General features: G+C 39.0%; 1 protein-coding gene across 1 annotated transcript in view; it reads right to left on the bottom strand.

Moving 5' to 3' along the window:
- cdk19 (cyclin-dependent kinase 19) overlaps positions 1 to 22,240 on the bottom strand; it is a 48,817-nt gene that overhangs the window by 26,081 nt on the left and 496 nt on the right. The window contains exons 2-3 of the mRNA XM_024291108.1: positions 16,091 to 16,166; positions 225 to 335 (exon numbers count right to left, since the gene is read on the bottom strand). Of these exons, the coding sequence (XP_024146876.1) occupies positions 225 to 335; positions 16,091 to 16,166 (187 nt within the window). The remainder of the gene's footprint in view (positions 1 to 224; positions 336 to 16,090; positions 16,167 to 22,240) is intronic.

Raw genomic sequence — 22,240 nt, 5'->3', positions numbered from 1 at the left:
GCCATCTCAAGAAAAATATAAACCCTCCCCAGCTCTGGGATAATGGATTTATATGATTTCAATTTACGTAAAAAATGAGTTTGTGAACCAAATCAGAGAGCTTTCTCTCTGGAATATTGACCAAGAAGAAACATCTACCCAGCTATATCGAGGGTCATTCCAGCTGTTCAAGTAAAAGCAGTAACAGGTCAACACCTTACAACTGACTCACAGACAACACTCACCCACAGGTCGTGCTCGGCGTAGTCGAAGAGCAGCCACACCTTCCTGTCGCTGTGGGACAGGAAGACCTTCTGCAAGGCGATAACGTTTGGGTGCTTCAGCTCTCGTAGCAGCTGTAAGACCAACAGGAGAGACCATGAAAAGAGTTACAGTCAGAGGTCAAACTTTAACCTCCTGAGATGTAAAGCAGAATGAAAATCGTGCAATAAAGTAAAATGAAAACCAGCTGCAATAAACACTTTAGATCTGGTACGGAATCCTCTCTCAGTAAGAACTAGAAGAGTTCCATTACCTGTGATAATGCTAGTGTGAATGCTTTTTGCTGAAAGTAGTAGCTGAAGATGCTGAAGCTTTTTGCTGAAAATGGTGACACAATATTCTTTCATTGCTGAAGGGATTTACTAAAAATCCAAAATGTTAAATTTACCAAAAGACTGTAAATGTCATTAAATAACTATTAAAGAGCACTGGAGCTGATCTCAATTTCTGAAAAATTTGTTGTAAAATTGCTAGAAAATCCATAACAGATGCTAATTTTGCAAAAATATTAAATGTGCTGCTAAAATATGAGCTAAACTCCATATTAACAAAAAAAAGCTTAGTTGATGCCAAACTAGCCAAAAAAAAAACAAGCTCGTTGCTTAAATACTAGCTATACTCCAAAATAGCCAAAAATTCCTCAGTGAACTAAATTATTGAAAAAACGTTAGCCTGTTGCTAAAATAGAAGCTAAACTCTAAATTAGCCTAAAAAAGAAATTAGCAAAAAAAAAAAAAAAAAAACATTAGCAGGTTGCTAAAATATCAGGTAAACTGTAATTTTTTGGAAAATTACTATAAAAGATGAAAACATAGCCCATCAATATATTTAAAGACTTATTGCTAATTTACTTAAAATGCTGAATTTGGAGGCTTTATCATTAATTTCCTATTGGGGAATATTTTGCTCAAGATTTCAAAAACTGTAATATTTATGAATACAAAAATGAGCTTACTAAGCATTCACGCAATAATACAAGGATTTACCCGTTTATAACTAATATAAACAACTCAAACGAGTAAAAATGAAGCTGGATCATGTCTTATAAAAAATAACGTCTGGACTTATTCCTATATAAGAGGCTTTATCCTGAAAGAATCAGAGTATAAATAAGATTTAAAGCTTAACTTTGAATTTAAACAAGATTTAAAAGAAAAGAGTTCACATTAGTAGTCCAAAAGAAACAACATTGTTCTTGTTCAACAACAAATCCATGAAATTGAAGCATTTAAAGTCCCACTCCTTTTATTTCACTAAAAACACAATTTTTCATTAGAGTGTCTTTAAAATGCAGCATTTGAAGGTAACAAATACAAGACCAACATTTCAACTCATGATCTTGTTATCGGTGAACATTGAGTCATTTAACAAGTATTCAGGCTAAAGTTGAGTGTGTAACTTCTGGGATTATGGTGGAGAGAGCAGGTGATCCCCCTGCAGCTCCTCGTCCCGTTCTGGAACGCGTTCATTGATCGTCCGTGTGCTCTGTGCCATTTGCTGACTGACCATAATCAATTGTGCCCTTCAGAGAGGAGCCTGCAGTTGACACTGAAACGAGCAGAAGCTGATACCACTGATGCTCATCTGCAGATTGCTGCGGAGCTTTTTTTCCATGACTGTGACATGAAGAGTTTGGAAACTTTTCAGGAACCTTCCCGTACAGATTCAAGTTCTTCGGCTTTTGTTTGCAGCTCTTTTCTGACTCTAAGTGCATAATCCATCGTGTTTGTTTTGAGATGTGTGTGATGGATGGATTGTTTTCACTAGAAGTAGATGAAGGTGCAACAGGAGACGGTTAGGTAAATATCTAAGCTACTTGGAGGAGACTTATCCAAATGGGAGTGGCCAGTTTTTCCTCAAAGTCAACCTGGAGCACTAGTAGATTAAGCAGAATATCATAAACATTTTCTTAGATTTTTACACATTAAATTTGGATTGTAACAAAACAACTTATAAATATCAATAAAATATAACCTATAAAGAAAGTAACTGTGTTTGTCACTTGTAAAAAGGCTAATTGAAATAGAAAACAGACAAATTTCTTAACAAAAATATGGATTTTTTTGATGTATAAAAGCTGGTCTCAGAACATCTTGAGTGAATGGAGGATGCACTTAATTGCAAAAGTATATATAGAAGAATCTGCAAACATCTGACACACATAGATGAACATAAACGTCTGTTTGTGTGACAGAAAGTTAAACTGCAGGTGTTAAAAAGTAACAATAAGATCTTAAAGTGAAGTGGAACATTGCCACACATGGGGGAGGAGGGATGATGATATGGGCTTGTTTTATTTAAAGACAATATCTCAGTGTTTTTATTTGAAAATCTGTTTAGAAATACTCAAATCCTAATTTATTTTCTTTGGATTGCATGTGTGAACAGTTAGAGTACTTTGTCTCTTTCTTTAATGTTGGAAAAAAATAAGAAAAACAACTGTTTATTAAACTTTTCTTATATATACATTTTACATGTTTTGCTTTTTTAGGTTTTCTTTTTGGTAATTACTTGATGTCAGAGCTTTCTGTCGTCTTATTAAGTTCTTTGAATATTTGTACAATAGATGCCACAACAAAATAAAATAAAAGTGAATTGAGATAGTTGGAGGGCATACGCCCACAAATATGTTTAAGGTTTAGTGATATAAAAAATGTGGAAACCACCAGGCCTTAACTTGACCGCGCTATGGAGGAGCCCAAGACCATTGAAACCCTAATTATAGGTGTGTAATATCTATCTGGATCAACGGTTTTGCATTTTAACTTAAGTACTAGTGCAAATAAGTGACACAGGGTGTGCAATGTTTATAGATTTACGATTGTAGTGCTGCCACAAACGATTATTTTAATAGTCGACTAATCACTGATTATTTTTTCTGATTAGTCAACTAATCAGGTCATGCGCAAACTGGATGTAAAACACACATCTTAGCCATCATTAGATTTAAACTAACTAAAAACTAGATATATAGCATTACCTGCAATAATGCTTTTGTGAAAGCTCTAAGCTGAATTTGGCCGCTGAAGATGCTAGTGCTGATAGCTGAAGATGCTGAAATTGATAGGTAAAAATCCTGAACCAAATAGCTGAGAACACTGAAGCTAATAGATGAAGATGCTAAAGCTGATAGCTGAAGATGCTGAAATTTGATAGCTGAAAATGTGGAAGCTATTAGCTGAAAACACTGAAGCTAATAGCTAAAAACGTGGAAGCTTTTAGCTAAAAACACTGAAGCTAACAGCGAAAAATGTTAAAGCTGATAGCTGAAAACACTGAAGTTAATAGCTGAAGATGCTAAAGCTGATAGCTGAAGATGCTGAAATCTGATAGCTGAAAACGTGGAAGCTATTAGCTGAAAACACTGAAGCTAATAGCTAAAAATGTTAAAGCTAATAGCTGAAAACACTGAAGCTAATAGCTGAAAATGCTGATCCTCAGCTAAAATATTAGCTAAATGCCAAATTAGCCCTAAAAATTTTTAAAAAGATCAAGTTAGCCAAAACAGTTACCATGCAGCTGAAATATTAGCTAAAACTCCAAAAACCAAAAAAAGGCTAAATTAGGCAAAATTGCTAGCATGCAACTGAAATATTAGCTAAACTCCAAATTAGCTGAAAAGATTCTAAATTAGCCAAGATAGCTAGCATGTAGCTAAACTCCATAGTAGCCTAAAAAACGATCATAAATGCCAAAATAGTCCAAAAAGCTAGCAGAATACTATTATAACTTTCAACTTTACTACACTCCGACTCCATGTAATATAAAGTAACGACTAATCGACTATTGAATTATTCATTCATTCATTCATTTTCCTGACCGCTTCTTCCCTTTCAGGGTCGCGGGGGAGCCGGAGCCTATCCCGGCTACTGAAGGGCGAAGGCGGGGTACACCCTGGACAGGTCGCCAGTCTGTCGCAGGGCCTCAATCACACACCCATTCACTCTCACATTCACACCTAGGGGCAATTTAGACTCACCAATTAACCTATGAAGCATGTTTTTGGACGGTGGGAGGAAGCCGGAGTCCCCAGTGAAAACCCACGCATGCACGGGGAGAACATGCAAACTCCACACAGAAAGGTCCCAGCCGGGAGTCGAACCGGGGCCTTCTCGCTGTGAGGCAAGAGCGCTAACCACTGCGCCACCGTGCAGCCCCTACTTTTGAATTAGTCGTCGGCTATTTTTATAGTTGATTAGTCGAGTTATCATGACAGCCCTATCCGATTGCACTATCATCTGACACATAAACTAGCTATTGAGTCAATCGATATGTGGGCATGAGAACACAGCATTTTTTGAAATTGTTACGTTCAACAATGTAAGATCTGAAAGGGACCTGATCATACAAAGCAAATGTGCTAAATTCTCTATTTTTTTTTGATCCAACAATTAAAGCATTCTGTGATATCTGAAGTCAAAAGCTGTTTTTGTACCACAGCAGCTTCTCCTTTCTGACAAACGGTGTGCAGTCAGCCACAAAACCGAAAGAAAAAAACCTGCCTTTGCTCCTGTGTGAGGGATCTCTGTGTGCCGCCTCTGCAGCATCAGCATCAGTGAAGCTGCGGCAGTTATGGGGCTGAAGCGGTCACATGACCATCACACCGCAGGGAACTTAGGTGATCTCACGTTGCAGATCTTTGGCACAACAACTGTCCCAATTTAACAGCTGCAACCTCATCAGAAATCAGACTCCTGTGTTGTCGAACTTTCCGTCTCCATGGCAACAATTATAAAAAACTAAAACAACACAGTCCAAACACATTTGAGCACACATGGCGAGCAGCATGAAGCTGATCCATCCACTTAGAGAAAGATGAGCATGAATGTATCGACCAGTTTTCTTCTTATGCTCCATAAAAATGATTAGAGACAAAGAAATGATCCCACCAGAGCTGGTAGTCTTCACAGGGTTTAGGAGGACAAAGCATTCAAAGTATCCAAAATAAAACTGTTATGAGTCTAAGAACGCTTCAAAAATGTCTGAATTTTTGAAGGTCAAACTCCAGACAGTGGAGGTCGGAGAAACGAGGACGAAGAAACAAAAAATGAAAACACTGATTTGTTTAGACTGAAATTAACCCTTTAACATCACAGGTCCAGTGTTTGTGTTCTTTGGTTTCATGTAATTTTTTAATTGTTAGCACGATCAACGTAATTCCAGCAGATTGTAAAGGAGAAAAGCGGCGCCAACTGTTAGTGAAGGCCACTCCGCCACTTCTTTCCCAAACACGGTGTTGTACAGGAAGGGGGGAGTGTTCACCAGTTCAGAACATTTAGAGAAACAAAAGCTATTGTAACTGAGCCGAGAAACACAATCTTTGCTGTGGGAACGATAGAGTTCCAGAACAATAAGCTCATGATTCCATCTCACAGACTGGTTAGTAGTGGAGCTGAGCTGTTCTTTATCTCAACCGTTTTCTTGTTGAACTGGATTCTTCAGATCGGTGAAGGTTTCTTCTAGACCATCACTGCCTTCGATTCCTCATGTCTTGCTTGCAAAAATTAGTTTGACCTTATTAACTTCCAACAACAAGGTCTCAGAGGAAGAATACCATAATTTTGGAGTATAAGTTGCAGTTTTTTGCATAGTTTCGCCAGGAGAACAACTTGTGCTCAGAAGCGACTTATTTTTTATTTTTAAAAAGTAAATATTAGCTCATATATTCGTTTTTTTTCCCATTAACAACCACTAGATGGCACTGTAGGTGTGTGTATCAGTATTTGCTACTGACAGCAGAAGAAGAAGTACCTTCCAAAACCAACATGGAGGAGAATTTGATTGTTCTCCTCCTGAACTTTATGATATTTCTCTTATTTGCATTATTATTCTCGCTTATATTTTTTCCTTCCTTGGAGTGATGCGGGACAACAAATAATCAAACTGGGTCACAGAGAGGGAGAAGTACCGCTGAAAGCTTCCACTATTCAGACAACTCCTGCAGTTGTAGATAAACCTCATCGGAGAAAAACAGAAGACTGAATGATCTCATGAACCCAGATATGGAGACGTGACAACCAATGCTTTAGTACAGCTGTTCAAAATAAAAAACCTGATCTCCTCATGTCATATGTTTTACGTAAATTGTAAATGACATACACCAACACATACTCATTCCCAAGTCGTCATAGATTGTTTAAGGACCCTTTTCGACATTTTAGGTGTCCCCCAACTCGTCACTTTTTGACGTCCTGGCTGTTCCAATAAAATAAGGGGTCCAGGCGTTTTGTTGGACGCGGGCGGTCCTCGGGATGCGGCCAGCACCGGTACCCTATCCCTGACCCGGTACCCTAACTTGGTCCACAAACCGGGACCACATCTGGTAGCGTACGCACAAGGTACCACCTGCACGATTCCAGTAGAGTCTAGGACCGTGGGGTTCCGGAACCAGTCCACATTTGGTACTGTGCATGTCTGACACCAGGTTAGGGTTAGGGTACCGGTTTGCTGTCAGGGCTACACCAGTCATGTCCTCCTCCGACCACCTGAGGGAACCCTCTCCAGAGTACTGACTGCGTCTGTTGCCTTCCTCACTCCATGTCCCATCATGCATCTGCCACTACTCCTGCCCTCAAATTCAAATTCAAATTAATTTTATTTCTATAGCACCTTTCCAGTTAAAAAAAACAGCTCAAAGTGCTGTACATAAAACAAATAAAAATACAAGAAAAACTATACCCCACACATGCAATAATATAATAAGATAAGCCCCTCATAATTATAAAAACAGAAACAAACAGATAAAATAGAAAAGCAAGCAGATCACAAAGGAATAATCCTGAAGGCGCTGTCCACCCTGTCCTCCTATTGGCTGGAGTGTCAGCATCTAGGCAACATGAGGACGTCTCGCTCATCCCCCGCACCCTCCAGCCCAAGCCCCCAGCCCCCCGGCCCAGTGCACCCAACTGGGCACACAAAGCTAGGGAGCTCAGGGGACACGGAACAAGGTAGGCCAGAGGACAAGCAGGACCATCCCCATGAGCCCGAACACACACACCCCAGCCAAGAGTGAGAAGACGCTCGTATACAAGTATAAAGTGTAAAATAAATGATAAAATAGACACAATATAAAACAGATAAAGTATAAAAGTATAAAAACAGCTATAATGTAGTGTTATAAAATATAATATGTTAATACATAAAAAATAAAACTTTAGTAAATGGCATAAAACAAATAAATACATACTAAGATACAATAAAATATACACATAAAATCCTAAATCCCAAATACAATCTACATAAAAGCTGAATTAAATAAATGTGTCTTCAGTTTCTTTTTAAAAACCTCAACAGTGGATGAAGCCCTCACGTCCTCAGGCAGGCTGTTCCACAGACGAGGCCCATAATATCTGAAAGAGGCCTCGCCGTGGGTTTTTGTCCTGACTCTAGGGACCTCCAGCAGGCCCGCGTCTGAAGACCTGAGAGCTCTAGGAGGTTCATAAGCTAAAAGTAAATCTGATATAAAAGAAGGACTAAGACCATGTACACTCTTATAAACAATTAAAAGAATCTTAAAATCAATCCTATAGCTGACAGGGAGCCAGTGCAGAGATTTTAAAATTGGTGTAATGTGCTCCCTCTTCCTGGTTCTTGTTAAGAGGCGTGCAGCTGAGTTTTGGACAAGCTGCACGCGGTTAAGTGTGGTTTTCTTTACACCAGAGAGGAGCGCATTGCAGTAATCTATTCTTGATGTTATAAAAGCATGAATTAAGATTTCCGCACTGGCTCCAGAGAGAAAGGGTCTAACTCGGGCGATATTCCTCAAGTGATAAAATGCAGTTCTTGTGACTTGATTTGTGTGTTGTTCAAAGCTAAGATCTGAATCTAGGATCACACCGAGGTTCCTTACTGTGTTACAAACATTCATACAGTTGGAAGACAGATAAACTTGGACCCTTTCTCTCTCAGCTTCAGAACCAATAACCAAGACCTCAGTTTTATCTTGGTTGAGCTGCAAGAAGTTTTCTCCCATCCACTTTTTAATATCTAAAATACAGTTTAGAAGGCTGTCCATGGGTCCCATGTCATCAGGAGACATAGCTACATACAGTTGAGTGTCGTCAGCATAGCTATGAAAGTTAATGCCGTGTCTCCTGATGACGTCACCAAGTGGAAGCATGTATAGATTAAAAAGTGTGGGACCCAGGATGGAGCCTTGAGGCACCCCACATGTCAGTCTGTGTTTTTCAGAGGAAAAATCATTTAATTTAACAATAAAATCTCTATCTGTGAGGTAAGACTTAAACCAGTTCAAAGCCGTCCCAGTAATACCAACCATGTCATGAAGTCTGCTTAAAAGGATAGGATGGTCAACTGTGTCGAAGGCTGCACTCAGGTCCAGTAAGACTAAAACGGACACTTTTCTCATGTCAGCATTGGACCTGAGATCATTTAAGACCCTGACCAGTGCCATCTCTGTTGAATGATGAGCTCTAAAACCAGACTGAAACTTTTCTAAAATATTATTTCCACTAATAAAATCATTCAGTTGAATAAAAACAAGCTTTTCTAAAATTTTACTTAAAAATGACATGTTGGATACTGGCCGGTAGTTGTTTAAGTTGGAGACATCTAAACCGCCCCTCTTCAGAATGGGTCTCACCATAGCAGTCTTTAGGGATGCAGGGAAGACTCCATTCTGAAGAGAGCAGTTCAAGATGTTCAGTAGCTCTTCCTCACAGGACGTAAAAACTGACTTAAAAAGTGAGGTGGGGATGGGATCAAGAGAACAGGTTTTGGTTTTCATTTGAGAAATCACCTGTCTGAGCGTTGCAGCATCAATCAAGACAAAACTATCGAGCGTTTTCTCACTGATAGGAAGACATGCAGTAGAAAGACAAACAGGGGGTTGTTGGTCCCTCCCGTGTAGGATGGAGGACCTAATGTCATTTATCTTAGTGGTGAAGTGGACTGCAAACTCTTCGCAGGTTTTACTGCTAAAGGTGGAGGGCGGGCCAGAGGTTGGATTAATTATTTTGTCTATTGTAGTAAAGAGGATTTTTGGCTTTGACTTATTTTCTGCTATGAATTTTGAGAAGTAGTCCTGTCTTGCCTTTTTTATTGAGTTATTGTAGTGTGTTAGTGTGTTTTTATAAATTTGATGATGTATTGTTAGTTTTGTTTTGCGCCATTGTCGTTCCGCCCTCCTTGTCATTATTTTTAGATTATTTATGTCAGGGGTTCTCCAAGGAGAAGGAGCTTTCTCTTTGACAGTTTTTAATTTTAATGGGGCAACTTTATCCAGAATTGTAGTGAGTTTATTACTGAAATGCTGAACTGATAAATCTACAGATGGATATGAGAAACTTGGTTGCTGGTTTTCCAGATGCGAGATAAAGTTTGCAGCCACTTCAGGGTGTAGACAGCGCCTTCTAATGGTTTTCTCAGGAAGCTTCTCAATCATAAAATCATGAACTTTAAAAAACACACACGAATGATCAGAAATGCCCACATCCACAACAGAGGTCACAGTGGCCTTCAGGCCATGAGTAATAATGAGATCCAGAGTGTGACCTCTATTGTGGGTGGGCTCATTCACATGCTGAATAAAATCCATAGATGTTAAAATGTTTAAAAAGTCCCGGACATACATTCCAGAAGGATTGTGGACATGCAAGTTAAAATCACCCAATACCAGTATTTTCCTAAAATCCATATAAACTAATGAAAGCAGTTCAGAGAAATCAGATATAAAAGATGAATTATACTTTGGCGGTCTATACACTATCAAACACAGCATGACTGGATTATTAAAAACAATGGCCTGATATTCAAAAGAAAGCTGTTTACCATTCATGTTAATCACCATGCTGTATTTAACCCTCCACTCTGCTCGATGCGTCTTGAATTGTTCTCCAGTGCATTCAGTCTGAGCGTTTATTCTCTGTTACCTATCTTTGTTTTATCCCTGACTGGTTTATTCGCCTCCTGCCTCTCTCCATGCTCTGACCCTGGCCTGTTTCCTGACTACGCCTTGTCTTGTGTTTACCTGCTCTTCGTTATCATTAAACCATGCTGCATATTAATCCAAAGTTCTCAGCCTCTTTATCACATTTGAGGCTAGGAGGTTGGGGAGCCCTGATTTAATTTGAGCAGCCAGCATGTTAAAAAAAGACGAGCTGGGGACACCCAAAAAGTCAGTTTTACGACCCGGAGGGGTCCTAAACCAAACGTCAATATGTGACGACTTGGGAATGAGAATGTGTTGGATATACAGTCAATGCTATGTGAGCGTCTAGTTTATGAACATATTTTTGGACAAGCTTTTAAAATGTAATTTGACACACATCGAAAAAGAGACAGCAGACGCAAATTAGAAACATGAATTGTGTTCGGTGTGAATGCAGCTTTATGCTTGGCTTGACAGATTTTTCCAAAAGCGTGGCATTTTTCTCCCAACAATGCAACTTATACTCCAGTGTGACTTATATATGGTTATTTCTTCTTTATTATGTTTTGTTTTTGGCTGCTGCAACATACACTCCTGAGCAACTACTGACCGGTAGCTGAAATCAGCTATTTGGCAGTAGAGACATGAACATAAATCATCATATTTGAACTCAAGGAACCATTCTTTAAAGAAGATTGATGAAGACGTTTCAGATCTCTACCACAACGTCTGTCCGAGCTGCGTTTGCATACAACACAAAGCCTCAGACTGCTCCATCAGAAAGAACATGAAGAGTCTTACTCATCTTCAGCTCCAGCAAAGATTAAAGTACCCGTCCACTTTAAAAAAAAAATAGAAAAAACTCCAGAAAGCTTTAACATTTTTCTCCTAAACGCAGCTTCAATGATTTGAGGAAAACCTCATGGAAACGAAAAGCAGTTAAACAGGAAAACCAAAAAGTCCTCAGAGCCCAGCCAACTTCTGTCCCAACCTGGATCTGCTGCCTGGCGTGCCAGTTACTGACGTGCACAGTTTGCTAAACGAAGCAAGAGGGGCTTGGGAGGAACAAAGGCCGCTTTGTGAGACAAGGCCGGGCCTGAAGATGGCTTCAGAGACAGAAGTTCTTGGTGGGACTGGTCTGCAGAGAGGCGGACTTCTTTGTCCCAGCAGCATGCTGCATACCCTTCAAAATAAAAGCTCTTTCTATTACCATACCCATATTATTACTGACGTTACATCCTGATGTGGTTGAATTTTAATTATTCTCTTTGATTCTCCAAAACAATTCCATTATCATTTATTGCTGATTTGTAACTTCATAAATATTCCGTACTTACATGTTAGATCAAACCATTGACATAAATGGAGATGGACAAAACAAGGCTGCAACGTCACCAATAGAAAACACCTTACATCAGGTTGTAACGAAATGAAGTCAATTCTTTCGTCATTTTTCTGCGCCTATTTTTGCCATTTCAGGACCAGACAATATTAGTTAGCAATAATTTTTCCAATATCTGTCAAACACTTCAAACGTTTTAAGTGGGGCCATCTGATTGGCCAGTTTATAGCATAAATAACTTGCAATAAAGGAAATATTTCATGAAAAAAAATTCGATTTAGCAAGAACATGTTAAAAAGAGACACCAGAACAAGAATGATTATTCAGAATTTCATTCAGATTATTCAGAATGAGTAATAATTGTTTTTTTTAATAGAAGTTTATGGGTTTTTGGCTTTCTGGGACCAGCTGGGACATCTTTTTTGGAACGCTGGAGGGGGGATGATCAGTCCAGTTCTCTCTATGTACTGTCTATGGATCAAACACAAAGGTTTAATCAATTAAACGACTTATACCTCTATCACAACTACCCTTCCTTGTAGATACGGGCTGTCAGTTGGCCGAAAATAGGTAAACCTGTACGGGGCACACATGTAGCCCGTATGAAATTAAAAGATCGTAGACTGCTCACTGAGCCCGAAGAGAAAAAAAAAACAAAAATGTTCATGTTGAACATTTAAAGTTTGTAGAAATTGAAAAATCCTAAAACTGAGCAAGAACAAAAAAAAAAAAAAAACAGTCAGACAGGTAGAAACAGCTCTTCCAATGTGACTCACACCCTACAGGGAGCTAACGCTGCATGGACACAATGTACAGCACATGAAGTTACACAAATAAAGTTAACTGACTCTACAACCAAAGGTTTGACGTTAAACACTTCTGGCATTTTCTCACTATGATGCATAGTCTTTCAGTCTGTTATTTAACTGCTGTAAAGTGACTGATGACAGACGTTAATACTTTACCACATAGAGTTCTTTTTCTACATTAAAAATAGTATTGTAAAACCCTGTAGGATAGTGTTAGAAACAATTTCTCTGCCCAAAGGTACTTTAAAACATATTGAACACATCTACAAGGCTGAACATTGCAACTCTTGCTGCAAACATCTTAAATGCATGAATGTACTACAAGTTGAACATCAGTATTAATGCAGCAGTTAAGCTTTTGGCCAAAAATGTAATTTCTGTAGATTTTTTAAGTGAGAAACACGTGATTTGTACAACCGCTGCTTTTTTCTCTTAATCCTTTTCAGGTTTGACAGGAAACGAGATATTTGAGAACTTTGCATAACCAGGCAGTTGGACCACATTCTCTCCAACCAACGTGTTTTCCAACCAGACAGAAACACATCCTTCAGAACACGAGAAAAAGCAGAACATTTTGGAGCTATTAAGTGTGAAACATCAAGGGACACAGTTCAGTTATTTGAAGACACAAAGTGTTGCATAACATCATGTCATCTGCATAAATGCAGACTCAGGTGTTTGCTAAATATGGACTTATGTAAAACTTGTGTAAAAACAGGTAAACCAAAGAACAGATCACAGAGAAACACCACAGATATTTCTGCTATTTGCCTGCCTCTTTCAGATTCGATCTTCTTCTGTAGTGAGTTCAAGATTTCAAGGTGAAGAATTTACCTATCTAATCATTAAAAATATTTTCATAGTTGAGACTAATTCTTGACTGCATCCACACAGCTGCAATTAAACTGATACCTAATCATTTTCCCTCCCAAAGAAAAACTACTACCAGTGACTGCAAATGAGTCAATGCTGAACCTGGTCAGGTCTGCCAGGTTGCTCATTTGAAGGGATGAAATAAATTTCACTGTAGATTATACGTTTCTTTTAAGTCTGTGACTCTAAGATATTTATGAACCTCTGAGGCTGACACTAAAGGCTGAATGAGTTATCAGACAAACATAAGGAATGAACAAGCAGTAAACATTTTCGTCAAATTATAGACTAGAGCATCTCTGGTCAGTCTGGGAGAGTTGTAAGAACCAAGAACAGTAATGCAGAGAGTTCTGTTGACCAACAAAGCCCGCAAACTAAGACTACCAAGGTTCCACCCCAAATTAAAATAACAGAACCCAGCAGTCTAAGACTGCTGAGGACAAAAATGGTAAAAAACTAACCAGCACCACACCCCTAAAACCCATCCAGTTCCTTAGCCTGCTGCTTTGCTCCCTGCCTGTCTTAAATAGCCAGTAGGTGCCAATTAAGGCCCATTGGCTACACCTTCCAGAAGGTTCAGTAGTAGAAGCAGGACGTAACAGTATGTAGAAGCATTAGCCATCGATTTAGGCCTATTTAAAGCTATTTTTTAGCTTATGGTCACCCTTCATCTTGGCTGGACACAAATTCTAAAATCAAATCCCCAAACCCAAACCTTTTTCCTAAATGGACGATGAAGAAGTCTGAAAGTTGTTGGAACACACCCAGTAAGGCCATGGGGTCTGGGTGACATTTAATCCCAAATTGGTAATCTAAAATGTTATGGAAAAACACTTCAGGAAGAACACATCTAGCCACATGGATGGAAAAGTTGTTTGTAGAGGAGATTGCAATAAAGGGGATTGGAATACTGAGTATTTTTCTTGTCCACTTGAACTATTAAGTAAAAGTTAAAGTCCCATTAGTTGTTACACACCTAGATGTGTGAAATTTGCTCTCCGCATTTGACCCATCCCCTGGGGGAGCGGTGAGCTGCTGACATAGGAACCATTTGGTGGTTTAACCCCCAATCCAACCCTTTTAATGCTGAGTGTCAAGCAGGAAGGAACTGGGTCCCATTTTTAGTCTTTGGTATGACTCGGCCTGAATTTGAACTCACGACCTTCCAGTCTCAGAGTCCACACTCTACCACAAGGCCACTGAGCTGGTTTTCCATTTAAGTGAGGAAATTAACCCTTGTGCCACCTTTTGGGGTCCAGATGACCCCACCATTACATTGGAGTGTTATCCCTCCAATGACAAAAGTGGACAAAGATGCACAGGATTTTATGCCTGCCACGGACACCAGTGAAAATAAAAAATCATTGGAAAAAAAAAGTTCAGCGCACTGTCTTGTGGGTTCCAAACGACCCCACTCCCAATGTTAACCTGCCTAGGATAGTACAATTAAGATGGCCTTGCTTGTGTAGTAAGCCATCTAGTGGTCACTTGATGAAATGACCAGGCTCCTGTTCCTTGTATTTTCAAAAGAGGGTCGTGGTCAGTTTAAGTCAAAATAAGAAGCTACAGGACAGACCCACTACATCAATGGGGTAGACTATTTGACCTACTGAAGCAAGTGCTTTTTAAGGAAAAAAAATATCATAGCTAAACGAGAATCTATTGTTCTTTGATTGAGGGATTTAGGTCAAAGCAGGTCACATGACCACAGGAAATTAGGTTAACTTATGGGGAAACAAAAGTTGCAAATGGTAAAAAAAAAAAAAAAGCTGTACAAAGATACTTGCCGGCTTTAAGTAGGAGCTTTAATGCTGGGGAACAAAGGGTCAGCTTAGGGTTAACTCATTGGGATTTCTGTGCATGTAGGAATTCTACTACTTTCTCACCTAAACCAGCAAACACCGGAATCAACCTTTAATGACTCTTGGAATGTGGATCTAGAAACTCCACAAATTTGCAGACTTTTGAGGAGTAGAAAACACTCAAGGCAACCAACTTATTGGTAATTATAAAATCCGTGGGTTACATCATAGACTCTACAACCAGAATATTAAAAGTTAAAGTCTTTGACAGCCCTGAAGATAACAAAACGAAAAGGATTTGACATATAGAGCTGCCATAAAGTTGATGTAATGACAGCAAGTAGATGCCTAAACTTTCATTTCCAAACTCATAATATATTAACATTTTTTTCCAGCTGTTTAGTTTTTAAAATGAAAGCTTTATACGTTGACACAAGTTCCTAGAATGGACAGGGAATCATGTTGCCAAAATCCTCCATTGATCATTAATGACTATTTGTTAAGCATTCTCTTCTAAGTGTGTATCTTTTTTTAGGCAAGCTATAGTCCAAGGGTGTCCAACACTGGTCCTCAAGAGTTCCAGTTCTTTTCCAGTTCTCCCTCACTTGCTCGTTGCAGATTAGCAGACTCAAGTGATTCCACATCCTGATTGACTGAACACACCTGATTTAGATAGTTAACATCATCACTTATAGTACCCTTGAATCAAGCAATGTATAGGAGAGATTGACCACATGCAGTAACACAAGTCTATCCAAGATTTTTCTCAATACTTACAATCAAATCTCCCTGATTTTGTCTGATCTCTGAAGATCTTTGGAGCTGGATTTGTTTAATGGCTGGATGATAGACCAATTAGAAGACCAGGTCATCTTACTGTCAGCTTGTTCTTTGTTTAACAAGTCAATCATTGATTGTCCAAAAGGAGCAAAGAAGTGAACTTCTTGTGTGCTTATTCAGAAACTTCTTGAAACTTGAAACTTCTACTACAGACAGAAACAAGAAATGTCAGCGATCAAATCAACAAATAGAGTGTTAGTCTAATGTCTAGAGTTGTCTTAGAGATAAAAACGTCAAGTATGATGACTTTAGGGGCCTCAGGAGTAGAACTTACAGCAATTTCCCTGCATGCAGACATGGAGATTCCAGTGCCTTCAATCTGTTTCAGTGCATATTCCTTCTCGTCCTTCCTGCGGAGACAAAAACAGAAAACAGTTATAGGATTGCACACATCTGTTCATCAGCAGCTGCTGAGGCTTTCTGTTTGAGCCTCTCAGCTGTCATTCTAAGAGCAGGAGGTGACACAGAGCTTCATGGGAGATCTTCAGAAGTTCTACCACTCTTAATGCTGCTCAGCTTAAGGTAGGAGGTGGAGGATCCATTTGAGGTATTAAATGCACTGAAAATCTTCTTCTTTCTGGCTGGTAGATATAATTTTGCACCAGATTTTAAAAAATTAACTTGCCGTAAAGCTGTTTAGAGAAGAAAATCAGGGTATGGAAAAGTTCTGATAGCTTTTACCATTCAAACATATGTCAAATATGGCTCCTAACCTTGATCACAACTTCAATTCTTTTAAAATATAATTATATTTTTAGCAGGTCCATACAGAAATTTCATACAAAAAAAACATATTTTCTTTTCAGGAACTTTTTCTTTTTGAAAGATAAGAAATTCTGCAGATTGCACACTCCATTAAATGATCAGAGACGCATGATTGGATTGGGCTAGTCAATTGTTTTGGAAGGTTTGTATTTCTTTGACTGCTGTAGGTGTGTTCACACATCATTATGAGTCATGATGTCTCACAGAGTCACAAAGATGCTTACTAAAAAATCAGGATCTACCTCATGAATGAATGTTGGCCCGTTTTAGCCACCATCTTAAACAAGTAAGAAAGAGTTCTTGGTCTTTTTCCCTTTTAGAAACAGAAAAAGTCATGCTGTGCTTGGAAGATAAAGAGTCCTCAAGAAAGTACCTTCCAGGAACTTTGAAAAGAAAGAAAGGCTGAAGCTGCACTCCTCTGATAGGATCACACTGGCTTGGCTCTTTTAAACGAGTTGCAAACAGTAACATCAATGAGGGTTGAGTCCATTTAAGTCAGCCACTGTTGGAAGCAGTAGCTCCATGGGCTTTATCTCTGTTGATAAGACATATCAACTTAACAGCTGAGCGAACACATGAGAACCTGCAGACTGTCTGGAAAACAAAGAGGGAGTCCAGCTTCTTTTTTAAATTCAATTTCTCTAAAAATAACAAAAAAACAAAGACAATCCAAAACACTGAGACACTAAATGTTGGCAATATGACCAAAAGTTAACTTAGTAATTCTTGTAAAACAAAAAGTATTTCAACCTGATGTCACCATGACCTTGTTTGGAATGAATAGATTGTAGAGCCAACACATCCATTCATTTTCTGTACCTGCTTGTTCCTGGGCAACATCAAAGGAATGAAAATGAAGGGTGAAGACTTTGGACAACTCAGCAGTTCATTGCAGGGCCACACAAAGACAGCAACTACACACAAACAAATGAGGGACAAATCAGTCAAATATCAACCTCGACTTAGGGGAAGCCGAAGTGGCCAAAGAAATGCACGAACGAGGAGAACATGTAACTCCATACTGGAAACACCCAACCAGATTCAAGCCAGGACCTGACGGCTAACCACTACACCACCATGCACAACTCAAATTTTTAACTCAACACTCCAGGTGTTTTTGAGCTAAACCAAAGTCAAGTCCCATGGACGGACTTCTGGTTTGGGGAAATTTGAAAGCTCATCTAAATTCTGGTAAATTCAAACAAGTGAACGCTGGTGTGATTTACTATAATGGGAATGTACATAGACACTTAAACAAATCATAGGGGTAGAGCTTGGCATAAGCACAGTAGAAATCAGAAAACCAGTGGTATAAGTAAAAAAAATCCAAGAGCTATTAACTGTTGATTTGAAAAGTGCTTTTTGTTTTGGTTTTGTTTTATTTTCTCCTTTTACTATTTAGAGCTGATTTGGAGCTAGATCCCCAACAACTATATACTAGTATGTTCCCAAAACAGATCAAAGCAGATAAAAGCTTTCTGGTAATTTCTGCCAAATAAAACTCTGTTTGTCTAACTTTGTGATCTAAAATGAGTATTTTTTTTATTTATTTATTTTTTTTGGTAGAGTCAAACTCGTGCTGAAGGTTGAAGGTCAAATTCCATCTGGGTCATTTTCACTCTCCCTGTGCATGCTTTGGCTTTTCCCTGCTACTCTGGGGTCCTCCCACTGTGAAGAAAAAATGTTTCCAAGGTTAATTTGTTATTCTAAGTAGCCCCCCAGGAAAAATTGTAAGAGTTTGTATGTTGGTAACTGGCAATCTATCCAGAGTTTATCATCTTCAGCTAAAAATAGGAAGGTGACCAATGTGATCCTAATTAGAAGAAACCAGGTATAGATAATGGATGGTTGAACTTGTACTACAGTTTATTTTACTAACGAAATAAGATTTGAATTTGTGTTTCTATTCTAGAAGATTCCTAACGCAAATGTGGATTTAGCATGTTCTTGAATGCCCATGTGAATGTAGCTTCACAGAATCACATAAATGTATCTCTAGCATGGCAAGAACCAGAATAAAACAAGGTATGAGCTGCGAAGCAAAAGAAACGAAATAGCCTGACCTGCACATTCACTGTGGGGCTCAGCTGCAAAGCCTAAGTGGGTCAGACTCCCACACCATCACTCAGAGGCTTCCAGCTCTCAACAGTGAAAAGGTAGTATTAAAAAATAATCAAACATTTTCTTTTGTACTTGATTTGAAAGCAATTGGGCGTAAAAGAGAACATTATGTGTATTTTTTTAGGCTGCTTGGCTAATGTTTCTTCACAAATCATCAGCTAAAGTGGGGCAAAATGTGTTTTGTCAGTCACAGATTCTGCAAGTTGTCCCACTTAAAAAGATGAGAAAAGTGTGTAATGTTCAACTTTGAGACGCAGAATGTAAAGAAGAATCCAGAAAATCACATAAGATTTTTAAATGATTCATTTGTATACAAAGCTGCAGAAAATAAGAATTTGGTCAAAAACAAAAGTTTGACTTATTACTTTGTACTTGGTTGGAAATGAGAGTTCAAACAATTCCTGTAGGTCTTCCCCAGGTTTGCACTTAATCTGCTAGTTTGGTCAGTTCCTCCGTGCAGATCTTCTCAAGAGCTATGATGATCTCCACAGATACTTTATTGGGCTGAGGTCCAGAGACTGGCTAGAAAACTTTAGAACAGTGGTGTCCAAAGTCAGTCCTCGGGAGCCGCTGTCCTACATGTTTTCCAAACAACCTGCCATTGAAGCTCCTTATTTGTCAAACACACCTGGGTAATCTGGGTTTCTGGGAAAACCAGCAGGAAGCCGGCCCTCGAGGACTGACTTGTTGGTAAATCCAGCCAATTTTATCCTCAAGGCTCTCAGTAGAACATCTCACTGAATCAGTGACTGGCAAATACTTTTTTCCCCACTCTAAAGCGTTTCATTTCCATTGGAGGTATATATTTTTGATAGACAGGTGGGTGTGTCTATATGTAGCGGGTCACCTGATATTACCAGCATGTTGAGGTAGGTATAACTTCGGTCTAAGTGCCTGTCTCATGTTTTCCTTGTGCAGAATGTTTTACACAGTATGTCTAAGGATGCTTTTCACACCTCCAGCAGCCTTGATTCTCTTTTAAAGCTGATAAAGTGACTTTATAGGCTTGATGGCACCATAAAGATAGATATGATCAAGGTGTCCACCAATACATCAGTGAAAACAACTTCTTTATCAGTAGTTATGCCCATGCATAAGCAGCTATTTTGTTGACAGGATTTTCCCTGCAAAGCCGTTTGCTTTCCTCCAGTCTTTGATAGACTTCTGAAAATCCTGTGGGTGAAACCAAATGAAGCAATGTATGAAATGCTCCTGCAGTTCCCCAACATCTGTTTGTTTGCTTGATAATTCCTATGTGAAAGAAACCTTAAGCACTAAGAACCATTCATGCATGCTGGTTAAACAGATGACCATAATACTATGGCTAGCTCACATGGAGTAGCCCAATAAACTTGGTTAGAATGGGCAAGATTTACCAAAAGATTAAATATTTTTTTTGGTATGGATTTCTTTACAAATGAGGATCAAATCAGCTTTTTGTTGTAGCTATACAATACCAATATTACTTTTTAAACTCCTGCTTCTTCACATTCATCCTGTGGGGTGCTTCATTTTCTGTACTGGTCACTTAATATTTTTGGTTATTCATAATGTAGTCAGCCACAACAAGGTTCATTTACAAATCTCTCAATTGAAATGGTTAGCGATTCCCACGGCTGTGTTTTGTTTACCCCGTCTTGTTGTTTCCCATCGACTAAACTAGCAGATGAGGCAAAGTCACAATGGAGTGTTGTGAAACTCATCGTGTAGGTATGTGGCTGATTCAGCTGAAGGGATCTGACCAACCCAGTCAACGGAAAGAATGCAAACCCAGTCAAGACTCCCCGTTCCATACCACTTCCATCCAACACGTAGCATCTAAGGCTGATTTTACACGTCACGTAGTGTTGCCCTAAACAAAATCCTACAGAACATTTAGAAAAACCTGAAGCAGATCAAACATTACTAATGTCCTCTTAGTCATTAGATTCTTAGAGTCTGAATTAGCTCAAGCCTTAGGTCTCACCAGGATTTCAGAACCAAACTGTGTGGTTGTGTCTTTTACTTTCCAGTAAAATGTTGAAATTTGTTGAAATAGAAGATTTTTTTTTCAGGAGCTTTAATTGTAAGAAGTCGACAGGTTTCTAAACTTTACAGGATAAGATTCATATCTTCTTGGTTTAGAAATAAGTCAGTGTTACAAAAGTTCATGAAACAGAACAATATTCTGGTGACCCTTCTATCATCATGGGGACTCTATAGTCTCAACATGTGATTAGGTCAATCTGCTTTCAAGGTTGTGAGCATGTTTTTCTTGACAGCATGACATTCTGAGACCCAGACATTCCTCCTGTGTCAACCTCATGCTGAGAAATCCATCTATGAATCATCCAAACCTGATGAATTCCTGTCGGGGTCATGGGGTTGCTAGGGCCTATCCCAGCCACTATGGAATGAAGGTGGGGTACGCCCATTGACTGTAAATAAGAACTGGACAGAGTAACTCCTCCACCCTTGCATTCCACGTAGAAAGTTCCTGCTAGAGAAATAAGAAGCTATTACTCAGTCATTATATTTGTCAGAATGACCTATTTTTGCTCCGATACCTTGTTGCTAATCCTATTTTTTTTCCCATTAGATTGTTTATGTAGTGCAAGTTATTCAGGTAACTGACCAATCAGATTAAATCTGAATAATATTTGGCTTTCTTTCTAATGTGCATTGATTTGCATCACAAGGATGTTATTATCCTCTCCCTCCCTCTTTCTCGTGGTGTAGAAAGAAATAAAAAATAAGCAGATAAAACAACTAAGGGTAAAACACACCTAGACCCCTATCCGCCCAGACAGGCAAAGGGAACATCTAACAGCAAACTCAATGTATTTGCGACCATGACTACAAAATTAATAACAAATCCCATCATACAGTGCCTCAGATGCCTGTTAAAAGTTATTTGTGGTTTAAGTTGACTTATTCTGAAATAATATTCCTGTCTGTTTTTAATCATATTTATATTAAAAAGTTACAGTTTTAATACAGTTTTCAATAAATGTTTATCCTGTTTGGCCCGCGACCTAAAGTGCGTTTTGGATTTTGGCTCCCTGTGTCATTGAGTTTGACACTTTTGGTCAAGGGCCACACAACAACACATACTCACACCTTTTAGAGTCACCAATAAAGCACGTTTTTGGTCTGTGGGAGGAAATTGAAGTTCCAGGGTAAAACCCACTCATGCCCATACAGAAAGGTCCGAGCCGGGATTAAAACCAGGGACCACTAAACCACCCTGCAGCCCTCTCAAGCTGAGAAAACCATGTTTAAAATGCAAAACAACATTTTATCAAAATCAACTCCCAGTTTTGATCTTATTTCCTGCACATTTGCTAAATTTAGAAGCGACATCCCCTCTGACTGACCACAAAGTGATGAGCTCCACCTTCACACAAAAACCACAGCTTGTTTTGAACTCAGGTCCGCGTGAGCATCTATGTCTTCATTCGGCTCCTTTGATCTCTTTGATCTCAGAACAAAGGTGTTCTGACCAACTGTTACAAAAGTTTGACGTCGCTACAATCGAGGCTGAAAAAGCCGCGAGCTG

The sequence above is a fragment of the Oryzias melastigma genome, linkage group LG24, assembly GCF_002922805.2.
Source record: "Oryzias melastigma strain HK-1 linkage group LG24, ASM292280v2, whole genome shotgun sequence".
Lineage (NCBI taxonomy): Eukaryota > Metazoa > Chordata > Actinopteri > Beloniformes > Adrianichthyidae > Oryzias > Oryzias melastigma.
This window is presented reverse-complemented; position numbering and strand designations above follow the sequence as displayed.